We start from the raw sequence: 18,074 nt of genomic DNA, 5'->3' as shown, positions 1-18,074 counted from the left end.
TCATTATCATTTTGAGAAAACTGTTACCTTTTAGATCAATTAAGAAAAACAAAAATGAAAGTTTTTATTTTACCTTCACTTATTCCTTTGCTGCTCTTCTTTATGTAGATACAAGTTTCTGATCTATATCATTTTCCTTCTCTCTGAAGAGCTTCAACATTTTTTGTCAGGCAAGTCTACTGGCAACAAATTCCCTTAATTTTCGTTTGCCTGAGAAAGTCTTTATTTCTCTTTCCCTTTTGAAGGATAATTTCACAAGGCACAGAATTGTAGTTTGGTGTTTTCTTCCTCTGAACACTTTCAATATTTCACCCCATTCTCTTCTTGCTTGCATGGTTTCTGAGAAGTTGAATATAATGCTTTTCTTTGTTCTTTTATTTTTTTTTTAAAGATTTTATTTATTTATTTGACAGAGAGACACAAATCTCTCACAAGGCAAGAGAGGGAACACAAGTAGGGGGAGTGGGAGAAGCATGCTTCCCGCGGAGCAGGGAGCCTGATGCGGGGCTTCTTTGTTCTTTTACAGGCTGTTTTCCCCCGTGACTTCTTTTAAGATTTTTTTTTTTTATCTTTGATTTTCTGCAGTTTGAATATGATGTGCCTAGGCTTAAGTTGTTTTTGTTTGTTGGCATTTACCCTACTTAGTAATTCTGAGTTTCCTGGATCTGTGGTTTGGTGTCTGATATTAATTTGGAGAAATTCTTGGTCATTATTGCTTCAATATTGCTTTTGTTCCTTCCTTTCTTTCTTCTTCTTCTTCTGGTATTCCTATTATATATACATTATACCTTTTGTAGTTGTCCCACAGTTCTTGGATATTCTGTTCTGGGTTTTTTTTTTTCAGTCTTTTTTCTCTTTGCTTCTCAGTTTTGGAAGTTTCTATTGTCATATCCTCAAGCTCAGAGGTTTTTTTCCTCAGCCATGTTTAGTCTACTCACGAGCTCATCAAAGCCATTTTTCACTTGTTAGTGTTTTTGATCTTTAGCATTTCTTTTTGATTCTTTCTTAAAATTTTCATCTCTCTGCTTAATTACCCATCTGTTCTTGCATGTTGTATACTTTTTTCATTAAAGTTCTTAGCATTTATTCATAGTTTTAAAAAATCCCTGTTCTGATAATCCCAACATTCCTGCCATAGCTAACTCTGTTTCTTACACTTATTCAGTCTCTTTAAACTATTGCCCTCCTACATAGGAATATGTTCACAAACCCAAAAAACTCTCAGTGTTTTGGGGTGGGGGGTTGTGGAGATATCATCATGCTGGCATGTTCAATTACTAAGTCAGTATCCAGGGTCTTTCACCTCCCTGGGAGTTTGGAAAGTTGGACTGAAAGTTTTGGGGTTCTAATCAAGGCTTGGCCTTTTTGGCAATCAGCTCCCATCCTGAAGATATCTGGGGGTCTGCCAAGAGTTAACATATGATGCTCCTGTCACTGAGAAAATTCCAAGGGATTTAGGAGCTCTGTGTCAGGAACCAGAGACAAAAACCAAATATATATTCCTTATTATACCATATATATTTTAATACTTTTTGTTCCATTTGTTGTTTCTCTTCAGAAGCCATCAACTATGCCTATATATTTATATATTTAATAGTATTTTTATGTCTTCCATATCTATCATTTCTTCTCTACTCTTAAAAAAAAAAACCCAAATATCCAGTCTGTGGGGTTTTTTTATTTTTCTCAAAAATATCTTTTTATAGTTTGTGTTCTATATAAGGTTAACATATTACATTTGTTTAATAACTTCTTATCTTTTATTTTGTGAGTTTTCCTCCACCTCCTGTTTTGCCATTTATTGAAGAAACTGCATCATTTGTCCTATAGAATTCCCTATAATCTGACTTTAGCTGTTCGCAGCCTTGTGATGCAGTTTAATAAGTTTCTCTGTTTTGCATCTCACTCATCCTTATTTCCTATAAATTGATCATGAGATATAGAGTCTTGATAAGATTTTTTTTTTTTTTTTTTTTGGCAAGACCACTTCACATTACCTCCTATCGTATTGTCTTCAAGAGGCATATAGTATCTGGTTGTCCCACTATTACTTATGTTAAAATTGATCAGTTCGTTCAGGTATATCAGCATGATCCAGCCATAACAAAGTTCCCCTTCAACGTTTTCTTCAAACTGATTGCTTTAGCAGCCATTGATGATTGATGGCAGGCTCCATTATTTCACTAGGGCTAGCACAATTATTATTCTTTTATTCTTTCATAGTTTCCACGTACAGTAGCTGAAATTCTTCTCTGAAGAATTCCCTTCTATTAATCATTTTTTTAAAGATTTTATTTATTTATTTGAGAGAGAGAATGAGAGAGAGAGTACATGAGAGGGGGGAGGGTCAGAGGGAGAAGCAGACACCCTGCTGAGCAGAGAGCCCGATGCGGGACTCTAGGATCATGACCGGAGCTGAAGGCAGTCGCTTAACCAACTGAGCCACCCAGGTGCCCCTATCAATCATTTGGTTACCTTGAAATACAGTTTATATAGGCAAGGCAGAAAGATGTTACTCTTTTCCTTTCCCTTTTTTCCCCAGTGAATTTGGTGACCTAGCAAACTCCAAAGGTGACCAATGAGGTTTCTTTTCAGAATTGTTATGAATTTATGATTTTATATGATTGTGTGTATGTATGTGTATCTATACATACACACACACACATATACATATATATTTCCAAGTATATGATTATGTGCTTCAGTTTATTACAGTCCTTACTTGTTTTGTTGCTCAAACCATCTTATCTTTGGCCAGAAGATCCCCTTCAAAGTTGGCTTCCCTGATCATTTTATTTATTTATTTATTTATTCATTTATTTATTTTTAAAGATTTTATTTATTTATTTGATGGGGGGGGTGGAGAGAGCACAAGTAGGCAGAGCAGCAAGCAGGGGGTGAGGGAGAAGCAGGCTCCCCGCTGAGCGGGGAGCCCAACGTGGGACTCGATACCAGGATACTGGGATCATGACCTAAGCCAAAGGCAGACGCCCAATTGACTGAGACACCCAGGTGCCCATTCCCTGATGATTTTAAACTCTTTGTTCTTTTTTCACTTCATTTGATAAAGCCAATTAAGCAAATGGAACCAGGAACAGAATAAAGTTTAATATTTACCTATTGATTCTCTAAATTTTCACTTAAGTAATTCTAAGCGTGTACTTGAATCCCCAGGAGTCTGAAGAAGATTCTATTTTAAATAATTTATCCAACAGTAAAATTCATGCTCTAGGAGGATGTACCATGTTTTTCTTATGATTTCACATACCCTATGTCATATCCTAAGATTATATCTCCCCAAGTCTTATGATATTATGATTTAAGAAGCTATTAGGAAACTTCCTCAACATTAAACCAAATAATTACGACCAAAATAGCCCTCCCTCTTCATATGGCTAAAACTGTCTTTTCTTTTCTTTTTTTAGAGAGAGAGATCATGAGTGGGGAAGGGCAGAGGAAGAGGGAGAGAGAATCTTAAGCAGGCTCCACACTCGGAGTAACATGGGGCTTGATCTCACAATCCTGAGATCATGACCTGAGCCGAAATCAAGAGTTCAATGCTTAACCGACTGAGCCACCCAGGTGCCCCAATATTGCTAATATTTCCAAATATCTCCCTCTCTATTGACTCCCTTTAGCCTATAAAATTGCTCAAATCTCTTTCTGAAAATAAACAAGAAATAAAACTTCTCCTGGCTGTTGACCTTGCATTTATCTTGAATAGTTTCATCTCCCTCTTTCTCTTCTCAGCTAAGCCTCTTGATGTCTCTATGTCTTCTCTTGCCAATTCACTCAACAATTCATTCCAACAAATAGTAATCTGATGACTATCATTGATATACTCCACATTGCCCATTCAGGTGAACTTTTTTTTTTTAATTTTTACAAGTCCTCTTGGATGAATTTACGTAACTGATTACTCCCTGTTCAAGACTCTTAGATGAATTTACATAACTGATTACTTACTCCTTGTTCAAGACTCTTTGGCTTTTAGGCCTCTCCCCTTCTAGCTTCTGACCTCAGCAACATGTTCTTCCCTTTCCTAACTTTACCTCACCTGGAGTGATCTCTTTATTTTCATGGTTTCAAATATAATCATTTTACTGAATGAGCTAGACTATGTGGTGCTATTTCCTGCTGAACCTGTCCCTGGGCTTTCTTTGCCCTGGATGAAATCTCAGGAAGGAGCCAGAACTTCTCCAGCCCCTTTGTCATAAGAACAATCTTGTCATAAGAGTATTAAAATTTTCAGGCCATCTAATGTTATATCAAAATCCAAAACTTGGGGCGCTTAGGTGGCTCAGTCATTAGGCATCTGCCTTTGGCTTAGGTCATGGTCCCAGTGTCCTGGGATCAAGCCCCACCTCGAGCTCCCTGCTCAGTGGGAAGCCTGCTTCTCCCTCTCCCATTCCCCCTGCTTGTGTTCCCTCTCTTGCTGTGTCTCTCTCTGTCAAATAAATAAAATCTTTAAAAAAAAAAATCCAAAACTTCACTTAAATGAAAGCATCTCCCTACCCTCTCCCAGTTTAAGTCTGTGATGTAAGATTGCCTGAGGAATATATTTCCTTTAAGGATGGTAGCGAACTCTGTCCTTTTTGTCCCTCTGGCATTTCTTGTGTCATCTCCTCTCACTGTAGTATAAGTTTCTTCTTCTAGGAGATATCATATGTAATTTGAGTGGGGCTGACCCCCCTGGCACCCATGAGACAAGAGTCAGCCCAGGCCTAACCAACCAGAGTACCTCACCTCTCTCATCACTGATTGGTTGAGAGGTAGAGTTGATTAGAGATGCCAATTGGAGCTGTTCCCAGATATTTGCTGCTAGAACTATCCACTAGGGATACTTAGCTGTTAGGCTGGATACGAGTCTAAAGACTAGTGGCCATTTTGTTCACTATAAAGACTGACAGGAAAAGAGCCCTCCATATCAGTTGAGCCTCTGTGAATTCATCTGAGATAGATTTTACAACTTTCACTTGAAAAAGGCATGACAGATGTCCTATAGGAAATTTAAAATCCTGAAACATGTCCAAAATGAATTATTTTTTCTTCCCCTTCTACTTTCATTCCTTCTATCTCTACCAACTCTTGTATTTTCAAGTAAAAAAACCTGGCACTCAACTCTTTCCTTGTCTCCTGCATTCAACAAATCTCAGTCCTATCTGTTCCCCATCCTAAATATCTCTAGATATCTCTAGAGTCCTTCTTTTTCTTTCTGTACATGTCCTAGTCCAAGCTCTCATCCACCACTTGTCAGATCCTTACAATAGCCTCCTTTTCCAGTTTTTCTTTTGTGATCTTACCTGATTAAATCTGTTCAGTCACCAGAGAAGTCATGCCAAAACACAAATCTGGCCTTACCACTACCCATCTGAAAATACCTCAAATTTGGTAAATGGTTTCTAAGATAAAGTCCAACCTTCTCATCAACCAACAAAGCCTTCCATGACCAGGTCTTGCCTGCCTCTTGTCTCCACCTCCTTCCATCAATTTCTATTGGGAAATACAAAACTGTCATCCCGTTGACACCAATTACACAGTTCCTGCTCCCTCTGCCTGGAATGCCTCTCTTCTACCCCCTTTTCACCTCTGCTAGGGCCTTAGTTCTTCCAGAAAGCTGTTTTTAGCTCATAGGCAAGGCCAAGTGCCCCCCACTTAGGATCCTATAATAGTCAGTAAGTAGCTTTTTCCATATTCTATCAAAATCCTTTCTTTCATCTGTTTTCCTTATTGTAAGCAATGTGAGTATGGGGACTGTGTCTTACTCATCTTTATATCCCCAGTGCCTGGCATTCAATATATGCTTTTTGATAAAATTGTCCTTTTTTAAAAAAAAATTTGTCAAACTGTCTGAAAATTCACCATAGATATATTTTGGGGCATCAGATATTCTTGGTACAAAGTAAAATCCACCTTGCCTATTAAGTTTCACAGTTTAAAATGAATCAATCTGATCAGAGTTACTTTTATTTTAAAACTCCATTGATATGGGTCATTAAGAGAATAGATGTGGAAAGACAATACTATGTACTAGTTAAAGAATTTAATCCGTAGAGTCAGACAGTTGGAGTTCCCAAGGTAGAATTCTGATTCTGCTCTGGTTATGCATAAGCTGTGTGACTTTGGCAAGTTACCTAGCCTCTCTAAGTCTGTTTTCTTACCTGTAAAATGAGAATTGTTTTATGTACTTCATAGAGCTGCTTTAAAGATCATATAATACAAGAAATACAAGTGCCTCTTACACTGCCTATATGGCACATACAAATATTCAATTCCAAGTAGCTGGTATCATTATTGTTATTAATAAAGGCAGGTCTGGAAAGATGCCACATGTGGGGAAGGACACTGGGTGGGGCAGGGAGAGGCAGCATCCCAACCTTGAAACTTTGTCTATAGCAAGCTCAGCTCAAAGCAGAGTCTGGTTCACAGACCAGACTGTTCTATGTTCGCAAGAAATTGGGGGATTTTGTCATAGGTATTTCTCAGTCACTGCCACACACACCCCACTTCTTATCTCTAGCCAACATGTCATCTGCCCACTGGAGAGAGAACTCAGAGTAATTCAGAAGAAAAACTAGCTATTGCCTGTCACCCATATAATCCTATGCAGTTCACAAAACTCCTTCACATCCATGATTCACCTAGACACTACCACAAACCATGTGTTGGCATTTTTGTTTCCATTTTACAGATGATGAAACCAAAATTCAGAGAAGTTAAATGACTAACTCCAGGTCATGAAACTAAGAAGTAGCTGAGTTGGATTCAAATGGAGGCCTTTTGATTCTAAGTCTAGTGCCTTTTCTAACACATGGTAAGAGATCAGGCAAAAGGGAGCATAAAAATGGGATGGGGAAGTAAAAGATCATAGGATGAGAAAGAACTATCTAGCAAGGACAAAATCAGTAGGGCTGCCATCCCTCCTAAGGAGTAGAAGAAGGGGCAATTTGTTGGGGCAATGAAGGCCTATGAGCAGGTCAAAAGAGGGTAATATGAATTATGATGAAACAATTATAGAATTTTTGACAAGGAAAATAACTTATCTGCAAAGCTTTGAAGAAATCATTGACTCTCCATTTTACAGACGAAAAAATCCAGATGCAGGGAGATACCTGACTAGCCTTCAGTCTCATACCATTAATGGGAGAGCCAGTCCAAAGACTAGCCAAAACATACTGGTATGGGTGTGTTAAAATCTTGAAATGCGTTTCCCTTTTTAAAAATAGCTTTACTGGGGAGGTGGGAGTTGGCTGGCTGGCTCAGTCCATAAAGCATGCGACTCTTCATCTTGGGGTCATGAGTTTGAGCCCCATGTTGGGCACAGAGATCACTTAAGAAATAAAAAAAATAAATAAATAGCTTTTTGGGGTATAATTCATATACCATAAGCTTCCCCCATAATAATTACTCAATAATTTTGAGTAAATTTATACAGTTGAGTAACCATCACCACAATCCAGTTTTAGAACATGTCTGTTCTAAAAAACACTGAAATACTTCAATAGTGTAAATAGTAAATAGTAAATAGCCACTTCCCTCAAATCCCCAAAAGAATCACCTTTCAATTCTCTGAATCACTCCAGACCTCCCTATGATCAAAGTACATTATCTGGCCCACAGGGCAAGGAGGATCCTGGCCCTTGCCCCCAACACTGAGCAGCTTCTGTTCTTCCTGGTCTACCTTTGCTACATTTGTGCCACATCTGTTGTTAAATAACATTAGTGTCACCCCTGGAAAGATCAAGACAAGCATTTAACTCCTCTGGTTCCTAATCTGAGCTTTTCACATAGCACCCTGCTTTTCAGAAAGACAGGAAAATAAATAAGTGAATAAAAGAAAACAAGAGCTATGAAATTATGTCTACATAAAAGACAGGTTTTGAAAGGTCAAGAGATTGAGCTGGTACCTATAGTGACGGTTACCTCTTCAGTAAAGGTGTTCTTATCTTGAGATTTATACACTTCTGCTGATGGATGAAATTCTGAGGGTCAGGTACCTCCCTGAAACACAAAATTTCATGAATATGCACATTTTTCTGTGGAGTGAGTCCATGGACAAAAAGAATAACTTGCTTAGAACATGTTTGATAAGAGGTTTAGGGGAGAAGCAAACAAGGACGGTGCTCAAGGAGTACAGACCTGGGGAAAATAATTTGTTAGAGAGATAGGCAAAGGGAAGAAAGTGAAGACAAAGTTCTCTTGATTCACAATTTTATTTACAAGCCAGATATGTATGTGAATCAACTATTTTTGACATGTAGAATAAGTCACACAGATTAGGTCACACATATAAACCCTTTGTTATTTTGCTAATTTTCTTTGTCCTTTATTAGGAGATTCACATGAAATGACTAGTTTGGGTTATGCTTTTCTTAAAGTACCACTCTAAATTGCGAATCTGGAGTTTTGCTACTTCATTAAATCCCATCTATAGCTCAACTGCCTTACATTAGCATTTTAAAATTGTTAACTAAGACCCCCCAGTGTGTCTACATAAATTACAATGAAGTCAAGTTCATTCCTAGTATATCTATAAATGTGATTTTAAAATTCAAAATAGTACACCATTCCCGTTGCATTTTATCTTAGACTTTTTAAGATAGTATTTTGAACATATCATTTAAATTTTTGATGATCTCTACTAGGCACATGGAATTTGAAATCTGGAAGAAAACTTGAAGATTATGCAGTCTGATTTGCTCATTTTGTTGATAAAGAAATAAACCCAGAGAGATTAAGAGCCCTGACCAAGCTTATTAATGAAAGAGCTAGAACAAGACTACAAGCATTGACTTCTTAGCTTGGTGCCTTTTCCAACATACCGTTAACAAGCTAATGGTTACTGAACTGCCTACACTTCTCTGATGAGATCAGCCAGTAGGAGACTATGAACAAACCATCTGTGGAGACATAGACTCAAGCAAAGACTCCTCAACTCTGCCTCTTCACACTCTGGCAAGAGGATTCTCATAGGATAGCTCCTAATTCTCCAGTCTAGTGAATCACTAGAACTCAAACATTCATAAATCACATTATATTATCAATATTGTGGCATTTGCCCAGTGATCACTTTGTGAGTTCTTCAAGTTACTAGACTCTGGTTTCCCATATTTCCTCCCCTTTTCTCCCAGAAAGTCTCGCTGCTTTTAGTCCTCTGTGTCATAGGCTCTACTTTTGCATTGGTGGGGACCACCTCAGGCACATAAATAGCTTGTGTATGCCCTCTTTTTTTTTTTTTTTTGTCCCCCACGGAGGTGGAGGAGGAGGGGGTAGTTTGTGAGATGAGGGAGAGTCATTTCCTTGAACATGATGGCCATTTGTCATTGATGTGGAAATCAAAAAATCATCAAATCTAACAAAAATAATAATTATCCCCTAATATCATCTAATATGCATTTTATATTTAAATTTCTCCAGTTGTCTCAAAAATATCTTCTTTACAGTTGGTTTGAATCAGGATCCAAAGTTAACATGACTGCGTTGGCTTAATATGTCTCTTAAGTGTATTTTATTGCAAATGGTGCTATTAAAAAGATTTTTTAAGGGTATGGGAAATTTTAATTTTACTATTTTTGAACTGTTTTCCAAAGTGATTGTCCAATTTTGGTCCTATAGAGAGCTTCACCCCACTTTTGGTATTGTCAGACATTTTGCCTATCGCCTATGTGATAGTAAGCCCCACACTGTAAAGAAATATGTAAGCCTTGTCTTCAAACACTGTATAGTTAAAACACTTGACTTTTTAACAAGGTCCTTTTTAACACACATAAGCCCAAGGGACCAGATGTTGGTTTTGCTGTGCGGAGTATTAAGAATTCTGTTAACTTTCTTTTCTTATCAGTATGACATAGCAGGTTGTTGGTTCTGATGATGTCATAATGCTTTGTTTGTGGGGTCATCTGATGTCACTTATACCTTAAGAAGAATCAACTTTTAAATAAAATGAACTTTAGATGGTAAAACCTGATCTTCTGGAGCAATTTTCAGAGATCATAGGCATAAAGATTTCCGGAAGAAAATATATATGGAAAAGCTTTCCTCTTTCATTGGGATATGTGGGTTTTACTCACAGTTGAAATGTTGACAACACAACTGAGCTGACACCAGATATGCTTCCGGATGATTCCTGGTTGCTAAGAGCATCCAAACATTCCTCAAGGACATCATAATTTTGCACAACAAAGGGAAAACCAGCCCATTTCTGGCAATAGGGTAGAAGTCTAAGAAGAAAAAGCAAACCAATATAACTTCCTCTCTATAATAATAGTTGGTTTAATATTATACTATAGGATAACTGGTGTATTTTAAAGATCTTTTTCCTTTTTGAACACATTTTACATTAGGGAATTTCCCAGAGAACATAATGATCTTTTTTTTTTTAAAGATTTTATTTATTTATTTGAGAGAGAGCCAGCATGAACAGGGGAGAGGCAGAGGGAGAGAGAAAGGGAGAAGCAGACTCTCCACTGAGCAGGGAGCCCCATGTGGAGCTCAATCCCAGGCCCCTGGATCGTGACCCGAACTGAAGTCAGGCACTTAATTGACTGAGCCACCCAGGGGCCCCCATAATGAGCTACCTTTGAGTGGGAAGGATGATATCCTACATTGCTCTTATGTTTAAATCTTACAGAAATTTCTAAAAAGAGCTCCAAGTTAATAAAATGACAGATTTTAAGCTTTTGTTCTGCTAAAGTAAAAGCCTTCTACTCAATGTATCAGACTTTTAAATCTTTAAAAGATAGAACAAGAACACAAGGGGGTGCCTGGGTGGCTCGGTTGGTTAAGCGACTGCCTTAGGCTCAGGTCATGATCCTGGAGTCCCGGGATCGAGTCCCTCATTGGGCTCCCCGCTGAGCAGGGAGTCTGCTTCTCCCTCTGACCCTTCCCCCTTTCATGCTCCCTCTATTTCATTCTCTCTCTCAAATAAATAATAAAATCTTAAAAAAAAAAAGAACATGAACACGAGGTGCAAGTCTGGCTTCCATTTACCTCTTAACCAATGATATCTTCAGTTTTGGGATAGCTTTTTAAAATGTGGCTTCTGATAAATGTTGGCAGAACTGGTGCATTCCCAGAATAAATTCTGAATGCTCAGCTTTCCCTATTCAAATACTTCCCTAGGTCGAACGACCACAAAACTGCCCACTATGAAACAGGCTGAAGAGAAGTCCAGATGTGATAGAAGGTGTTAAGTGTATACTACGAGGTGCACTGTTACATTAAAAAAAAAAAAATCACGTCTAGGGTCAAATCTCTAAACAAATGTGAATGCCATAACAACCATAACTACTACTGACACACGTGAAGTTTAAAACTGACGGGTTGCGGTAAAGGGGAGACAACAGTATATGAACGAAAGAAAAACTTCAAACATTTCTCTTCCCTTTCAGATAAGTTTCAGCTCTACAAATCTACCTTTGCCTTTAAAATATCAATGTATTATTTTGCTCTCAATCCTCATCTCATTGTACAAAGAAATCTGTGTTTTTCTGTCCCAAATTAGGAATATGAGAAGCCTTCCAGACCGTAAAGACCAGAAAGCAGCCCCACAGAAAGTGATATCCCGCCCGGAGAGTGTGAAAGTGGGCATGGTGGTGTGGAGAAGACATCCGAAAGGGAAAAAAATCTTCAAACCATACACCTGTGGTTGGAAAAACAAAACAAAAAGAAAACCCACGGGACTGGAGATCATCAAGATCTTAGGGTATGCAGAGAAAAAAAACGACAACCGTGGCCAGGTCAGACCAGGAGCGGCGTTTCTTAGGCGACCGGAGTAGCTGGGTGAGGTAGCCGCGGACGCCGGAGAATCGGATGTGTCTGAGGGTACCAACAACGCCATTGACCGCGCTCCCGCCCGCCCCTCCCCCCCGAAGGCCCGGCGCGCCAGCCAATCCCCTCCCGCCGTCCCCTTCCCACCGGAGGCCCCGCCCCCGGCGCCCAGGATGCTGGGCCCCCGCGGCGTGACGCGAGCACGGCAGCTCCGCCCCCTGCGTCTCTGGCCTCGCCGGCCTTGGGGGGATGGTTCCATCATGGCGTCAATGCAGGTGAGAGGAGTTTGCAGCATCTGGGCGGGCGAGGGAGCCGCCGAGAGGACGCAAGCGTTTTGTTGGGGGCGGCGTGTGGGACTCTGGGGCACCCGGACGGGCTCGGGAGCGGCCCTGGTGGCCAGTCCTTTCCCAGCTTCAGGACGTTGGGGAGGGGTGAGAGGTGGCGAGAAGAAGGGCGGGGGAGGGGGGTCCTCGGTCGGTCGAAGCGGACACCAGCCGGCCGGGAAGTTGGGGGATAAAGAAGGCTAAGAGGAGGAAGGGGCGAAGTTTGGCGTTGGCTCGGCGGCAGTGGTCTCGGAATCCCCTCTTGCTTAATAGACGCTGGCCTGCCCGCCCGCCGCAGGGATGTCTTCTCCGCTGTCCGCGGCCGGGCGGAAACAGCTGCTCTCGCCGTTGTCGCTGGGGCACGGGCGGCCCTGAGAGGGGCTGAGTGGGGGGGAGCTGAAAAGGCGTTCCGAGAGAGGGCGGCTGGCTGCAAAAGCTCTTCGCGGCCTCTGCTCAGGCCTCCCACGCCCAGCTTCCCTGACTGCTCGGCCTCTCGGCTCTCTTCTCTTTGACTCTTAATCCTTTGCCCCGTGGGTACCTTTCTCTCTTAGTCTTCGCATTCTCCACGAACATTAGTTTGGCAGCTCACTTTGTCGCTCTTCCCGAAGCTGCCCATGGCCCATCAACATCATTTGCCGCCTAATGTGCCATCTTCCCGAGATCTGAGTCACCAGCCCCCTTATACCTCCGGGATAGCTCGCCCTCAAAAAAATTTTTTTTCCTACGGTGCCCCACCCTTGTGGTCGCGGTAAGGCTACAGCCCTTTGCCCTTCTTCCCTAGATCTTTAGTGGAATCTTAGTTTGGTAGGAGGCGTTTATTAACCCGTGTCATATCTACCTGACTTAGCAGTTCATGTTTTTCTGGCTTTCCAACTTAATATACTTCTTTTTTCCAAATCCAGGGAGTTTGATTTTTTTTTTTTCAGGCAAAGATGGCAACCACAACTGCAGTTTTGTAGAGATTGACTCTGCATTATCTATAGCCTGCATTTAATTTTACAGATGAAGACTTAGCTCTAATGAGAATATATAGGAAGAGAAGGTAGAACTGTTGTTTGGAGTGGCAGCTGAGTGCTTTTTAGAGTTTTACCAACATCTTAAAGAGACCTACGTTTTTCTTAGAAGGATTTAGTGCATTTGTTTGTAGAAGAATGAGCAAGTCTTCCTATCCTCTCCACCCTGCGTTTTTTTTTTTTCTCATTTTTAGGCGAGAACAGTTTTTCTTCTCTTTTCTGCATCTTCCTCTTTTGCACACATACTTGCTTCACATTTACTTCTGTGCCTTTGTGTTGCCTGTCCCCTTTCAACCTATTTTCCATGCAATATTCTTTTTACCTTTGCTTCTTCCTCTGGACTTTCCTGCAGAATAGAAAAATGTCTAACTTTCCTACTTGAAGGGATGTCACAAAAACGGTGCAGGGAAAAAACAATTTGAGGAAACATAGTTTACACTGGTCTCCCCAGAGACGTTAGAGAAGTTCCGTCATTTGAGCCCAAAAAAGGAACTGTGGAACAGTAGTTGAATAGTAGATGTATAAAACTAAGATTATTTGTATTAAGATTAAAACTATTTAAGACTAAAAATTATGGTTAAAATCCACAACACTTGTGATTATATTTGACAAGAAAATTATAGGGATAACTAATTGGCTGGTTAGATTCAGACTTCAAGGGTCTGAAAAAAGGCAGATTTCCATTTTTAAGAACTTAAATGAAAAAATTGAGTACAGAACTGAGTCAGTACAGAACTTATGTTGATAATCTTGAATTTTACATGGCGACTTAAGCAATGGAAAAAAAAAAGTACTTGCCAGTGAAATACTGCATTTTTCTGTGTCCCAAGTATTACCTCTGACTGTCTTACCACCCTTTATTCCTTTGTGTCTTCTGATTAGAGGAATGGAAAACTGATGCTTCCTATTTTAATTAAAACTAAATCTTTCCTTTTTGTATTTTTGAAATATCTGATACAGGTTTTCTGGTAGAATCCTGAAAAATAATTTTAATGTAGATAAATCAAGCTCTTTGAAACACTACTTACTTTGTGGTTATTCTGTCTTTGGTGAACAAAATTTTTTCCTGACCATCTTAATAGCAAAATTTTGTTTTAAAGATTTTTATTTTTTTAAAGTAATCTCTTCAACCAGTGTGGGGCTCGAACTCACAACTCCAAGATCAGGAGTTGCATGCTCTACCAACTGAGCCAGCCAGGTACCCCTTAATAGCAAAATTGAACTCTTCAAAACAACTGAACTACATATAAAACTGCAACCAAATTACGGAATTTGTTTATTCACTCATAAATTATTTTTCAAGGGCCCACTGCGTCTGGTACTGATCAGGGTGCTGGAGATAGAGCAGTGAACAAAAGCAGACAGGATTTCTGCTCTCATGGATGTAATAGTCTAGTTGGGAGAGACAGATAAGAACCAAATACTTAAGTTAATTGCATATTATATTAGAAGGTGATAATACTACGAAGAGAAAGCATGGAAGGGAGTTACGAGATGGATATTTTTGGGATTTCAGTTAGCGTGCTTAGGAAAAAGTATACTACACACAAATGCTGCTCTGACCACGTCCTTACCTAAAATTTTTCAGATTTCTTTATCTTACGCCAGGATATTATTGCTGCTGAGAAGATTACTTAAGCTGTAAGAAGAACTATTTTAAAAACATACAGATTATAGAAATATAGGATTTGATTACTTGATAAAAAGGAAATAGTCTTCAGAATCAACATCAAGTAAGGGTAGACTTCGGCTTTTTCACTGGAGACTATTTTGAAGTTGAGGTTTTAACTCCTTTAATGTATTCCCAACCTTTTCTCATGTGGTACACATAGAAAATAATTTTTGAATCACACACTACGGTGGATGAAGTAAAACATTGGGGATGAGTATCAGTATTCTGGCACATCTGTAATGCTGGGGATGCTCTACTCTGTAATACTGCTAAAGTTGTTCTTCAATATATAGTTCAAGGTTGTGGTTTTCAAACTTATTTGAGCCTTTGAGATTTTCTTGGTTTTTTCTTTTTTCTTTTTTACCCTACTGTTTCTTCCTAGAACGAAGTCGCAAATTACCAAGATAATGGTTAGATTATGTTTTAAGAAAGCATTCTTAGAGAATGGTGGGCTTCTGACAATACTTAAAAATGGCAGGAGTTAGAGTAAAGAAACATCTCCATTTAATTGTAATAGCTCTAGAGATGTTAAATAACTCTTGTAGATTTTCTGCTTTCTTTTTCCTCTCTTACCTAATGGGGGTCTTACACTATTAACTGTTGATTTGACTAGATGGAAGGAGATTAAGACTTAGTAACAGATGGATTATGAATGCATGCTTATTTTCAGATGACTTTGAAATAATGTTATGTCGTGTTATTCACGACTCTACACTGCTCTTTACTCAAGTGTCTGGCTGTAGCGATTGAGAGAAGTGGAATATGGGCTCTTACTGACATTTTTAGTAGTCACATTGCCTTGACAGACTCCATGTGATTATTGTTTGATGACGCGAAGGGTTACAGCATAATCAAAAGTTAGAAAATTGACTCATCTTGGATCCTAAGGCTTATTGAATACTGGGAACTTGGGGAATGTATATGCCTAGAATTACAGTATCTGAGAAGGTTGACTGGGTACTCTGGCTAGGGATAGAGAGCTGTTGGGACAAGTCAAGGAAAGGGGTAACAGTATAGGATAGAATTGAAGGTATTTTGTTTGAATGATGAACCTGAACATAAGTGAAGTACACGTGAATAAAGGATAAAGCTAAGGTAATCATCTTAACTTTCAAAGCAGTCACTATGGTACTTTCTTTTAGCTGTTAATCAATTACTGCTAATGAGATGCCTTCTATTTTTATACTAAAGTGTTTGAGTGTTTCATTTAACTTTTCACGTCTCTTCCACTCCTCTGGGCCATATAGATCTCATGAGAATAGGAAAAATACCTTTTCTTTATCCCTTAAAGTCACCTAGTGATTACAGTAAATGTTCAACACTTAACACTTCAAAAACTGTTTCTAATTAGCAAGTTCTGCATTAGTTTAATTCTATTTTAGAGAAATCTTTTAAGCAATTCCATAATAGTAAGATTGAGTCCTTATAAAGGAATAATTTAAAGTTCATATTTTTATATATATATTCCCCCCAAAATTGGCTTATTTTCTTGATTTATATGTTCGCCATAACCTTAACGGTTTTCAAAGTATTTTTTCTGTTCTTTCTCTTTGGATTCTTATTCCAACCTTGTAAAATGGGAAGTCAGATAATCCTATTTCATTTCAATAGAGACAGAGAGTGACTTTAGGTAAGTAATCACTTATTTGGAAAGCGACTTACCCAAAATTACATAGCAACTGAGTGCTGAAACTGTGATTAGAAACCAAGCTCTGAAATGTGTTGATGCTATGAAGTTGTATGTAATTAACATGTTAACGTTTGGCATTGTAGAGAAATCACTGGGATAATTACTTTTCAGTCAAGAAGTAAACATTTACTAGGGTAGTATTTTATAGCTAAGATGAGAGAAAAATATTCTTTATATTTTATAATAGTTATTTTATGCATACATTTTAAAAAGGATCTTTATGTATGTACTTGTGCACTGAGTAAAATTATGGCAAATCTTTACTGTTCAGAGATAGTCTTTGTTATCAAGGAGAGTTTTAAAAGTAGAGGTGATCTGGCATCTTTCTGAAAATATAGTTCTGCATAGTGTTTATTTGAATTGAACATTTGTTACATGTTATTTCTTTGTATCACTGCTGTCTACATTAATTTTATCTACAAAATACTCGTTTGTGTTTGTAGAGTGTTTTTAATAATTCTTCAGTTGATAGCCTTTTTTGTGAATGCAGGTTTTGGGTCACCAACAAATGGTGCATGCCTCTGAGTTATTTTATTCTGAGAAAAACTAATCTCATTCAGTAGGTCTTGTAAAAACTTCATTAGGAAAAAAAGCACAGGATCTGTAATCAAGACCTGGATTTAGGTTCTGTTTCACTAGTTAATATCTATGTTTCCAAAAATCAGGGTGTCAAGTTGGTGGTTAAGACAAAAGTAAATTAATAGAGAGGTAAACATGTATAAAACTACTTTTTTTTTTTTTAAGATTTTATCCATTTGACAGAGAGAGACAGCGAGAGAGGGAACACAAGCAGGGGGAGTGGGAGAGGGAGAAGCAGGCTCTCCCCTGAGCAGGGAGCCCGATGCGGGGCTGGATCCTAGGACCCTGGGATCATGACCCCAGCCGAAGGCAGATGCTTAACGACTGACTGAGCCACCCAGGTGCCCCTAAAACTACTTTTTTGACTTTCCTTCTCAAACCTGTTTTTTTTTTTTTTTTTGTAGTTTTCCCCACATTGGTACATGGCAACTTTATTCATCCATTTGTTTAACCAGAAACCTTGGTTTCATCCCATCCTCTAGTGAAAACATTGGCAAATTACTATTGAGTTTTACCTTCAAAATATATCCAGAATCGAACTGTTTCTTCTGAATTACTCCGAGATGTAAATCATCATCATCCCTCATCTGGATTATATCAACAGTTTCATAACTGGTTTCCTGCTTCTGCCCTTGTTCCCTTACTGTCTTTTCTCAGCCCATTATTTAGATTCTTTCAAAACAAAAGTCTGATGTCATTTCACTTGCATCCCTTCTGTGGCTTCCCTGTTTTACTCAGAATATACAGTTGACCCTTTAATAACGCATGGTTAGTGGTGCTGACCCCTGTGCAGTCCAAAATACATACATAGCTTTTGACTTCCAAAAACTTAACCATTTGGTGCCTGGGTGGCTCAGCTGGTTAAGTATCTGCCTTCAGCTCAGGTTAAGATCCCGGGGTCCTGGGATGATGGGTCCTGCATTCTGCTCTCCGCTGCTCAGTGGAGAGTCATCTTCTCCCTCTGACCGCCCCCCCCCCGTGCTCTCTCTCTCTCTCTCTCTCTCTCTCTCTCACACACACACACACAC

The 18,074-nt window shown here is 39.1% G+C and overlaps 1 protein-coding gene and 1 long non-coding RNA gene across 4 annotated transcripts in view; one reads left to right on the top strand and one right to left on the bottom strand.

The window, feature by feature from the left end:
• LOC141372806 (uncharacterized) overlaps window positions 1–10,204 on the bottom strand; it is a 38,115-nt gene extending 27,911 nt beyond the window's left edge. For 2 of the 3 annotated variants that reach the window (XR_012378236.1, XR_012378235.1), the window contains exons 1-2: window positions 10,071–10,204; window positions 7,924–8,001 (exon numbers count right to left, since the gene is read on the bottom strand). This is a non-coding gene — a long non-coding RNA (uncharacterized lncRNA). Of the gene's footprint in view, window positions 1–7,907; window positions 8,002–10,070 lie in introns of all 3 variants that reach the window. The other variant, XR_012378234.1, reaches the window with a different exon arrangement.
• A 1,738-nt stretch (window positions 10,205–11,942) lies between these two features.
• UBE2W (ubiquitin conjugating enzyme E2 W) overlaps window positions 11,943–18,074 on the top strand; it is an 80,468-nt gene continuing 74,336 nt past the window's right edge. Inside the window, exon 1 of the mRNA XM_025870737.2 lies at window positions 11,943–12,044. Coding sequence (XP_025726522.1) covers window positions 11,943–12,044 — 102 coding nt within the window. The remainder of the gene's footprint in view (window positions 12,045–18,074) is intronic.

Source organism: Callorhinus ursinus, unplaced genomic scaffold (genome assembly GCF_003265705.2).
Source record: "Callorhinus ursinus isolate GAN/ISIS: 27379988/994484 unplaced genomic scaffold, GSC_fseal_2.0 scaffold5, whole genome shotgun sequence".
Classification (NCBI taxonomy): domain Eukaryota; kingdom Metazoa; phylum Chordata; class Mammalia; order Carnivora; family Otariidae; genus Callorhinus; species Callorhinus ursinus.
Note: the sequence above shows the minus strand (reverse complement) of the source record. Positions and strands in the feature narration are given on the sequence as shown.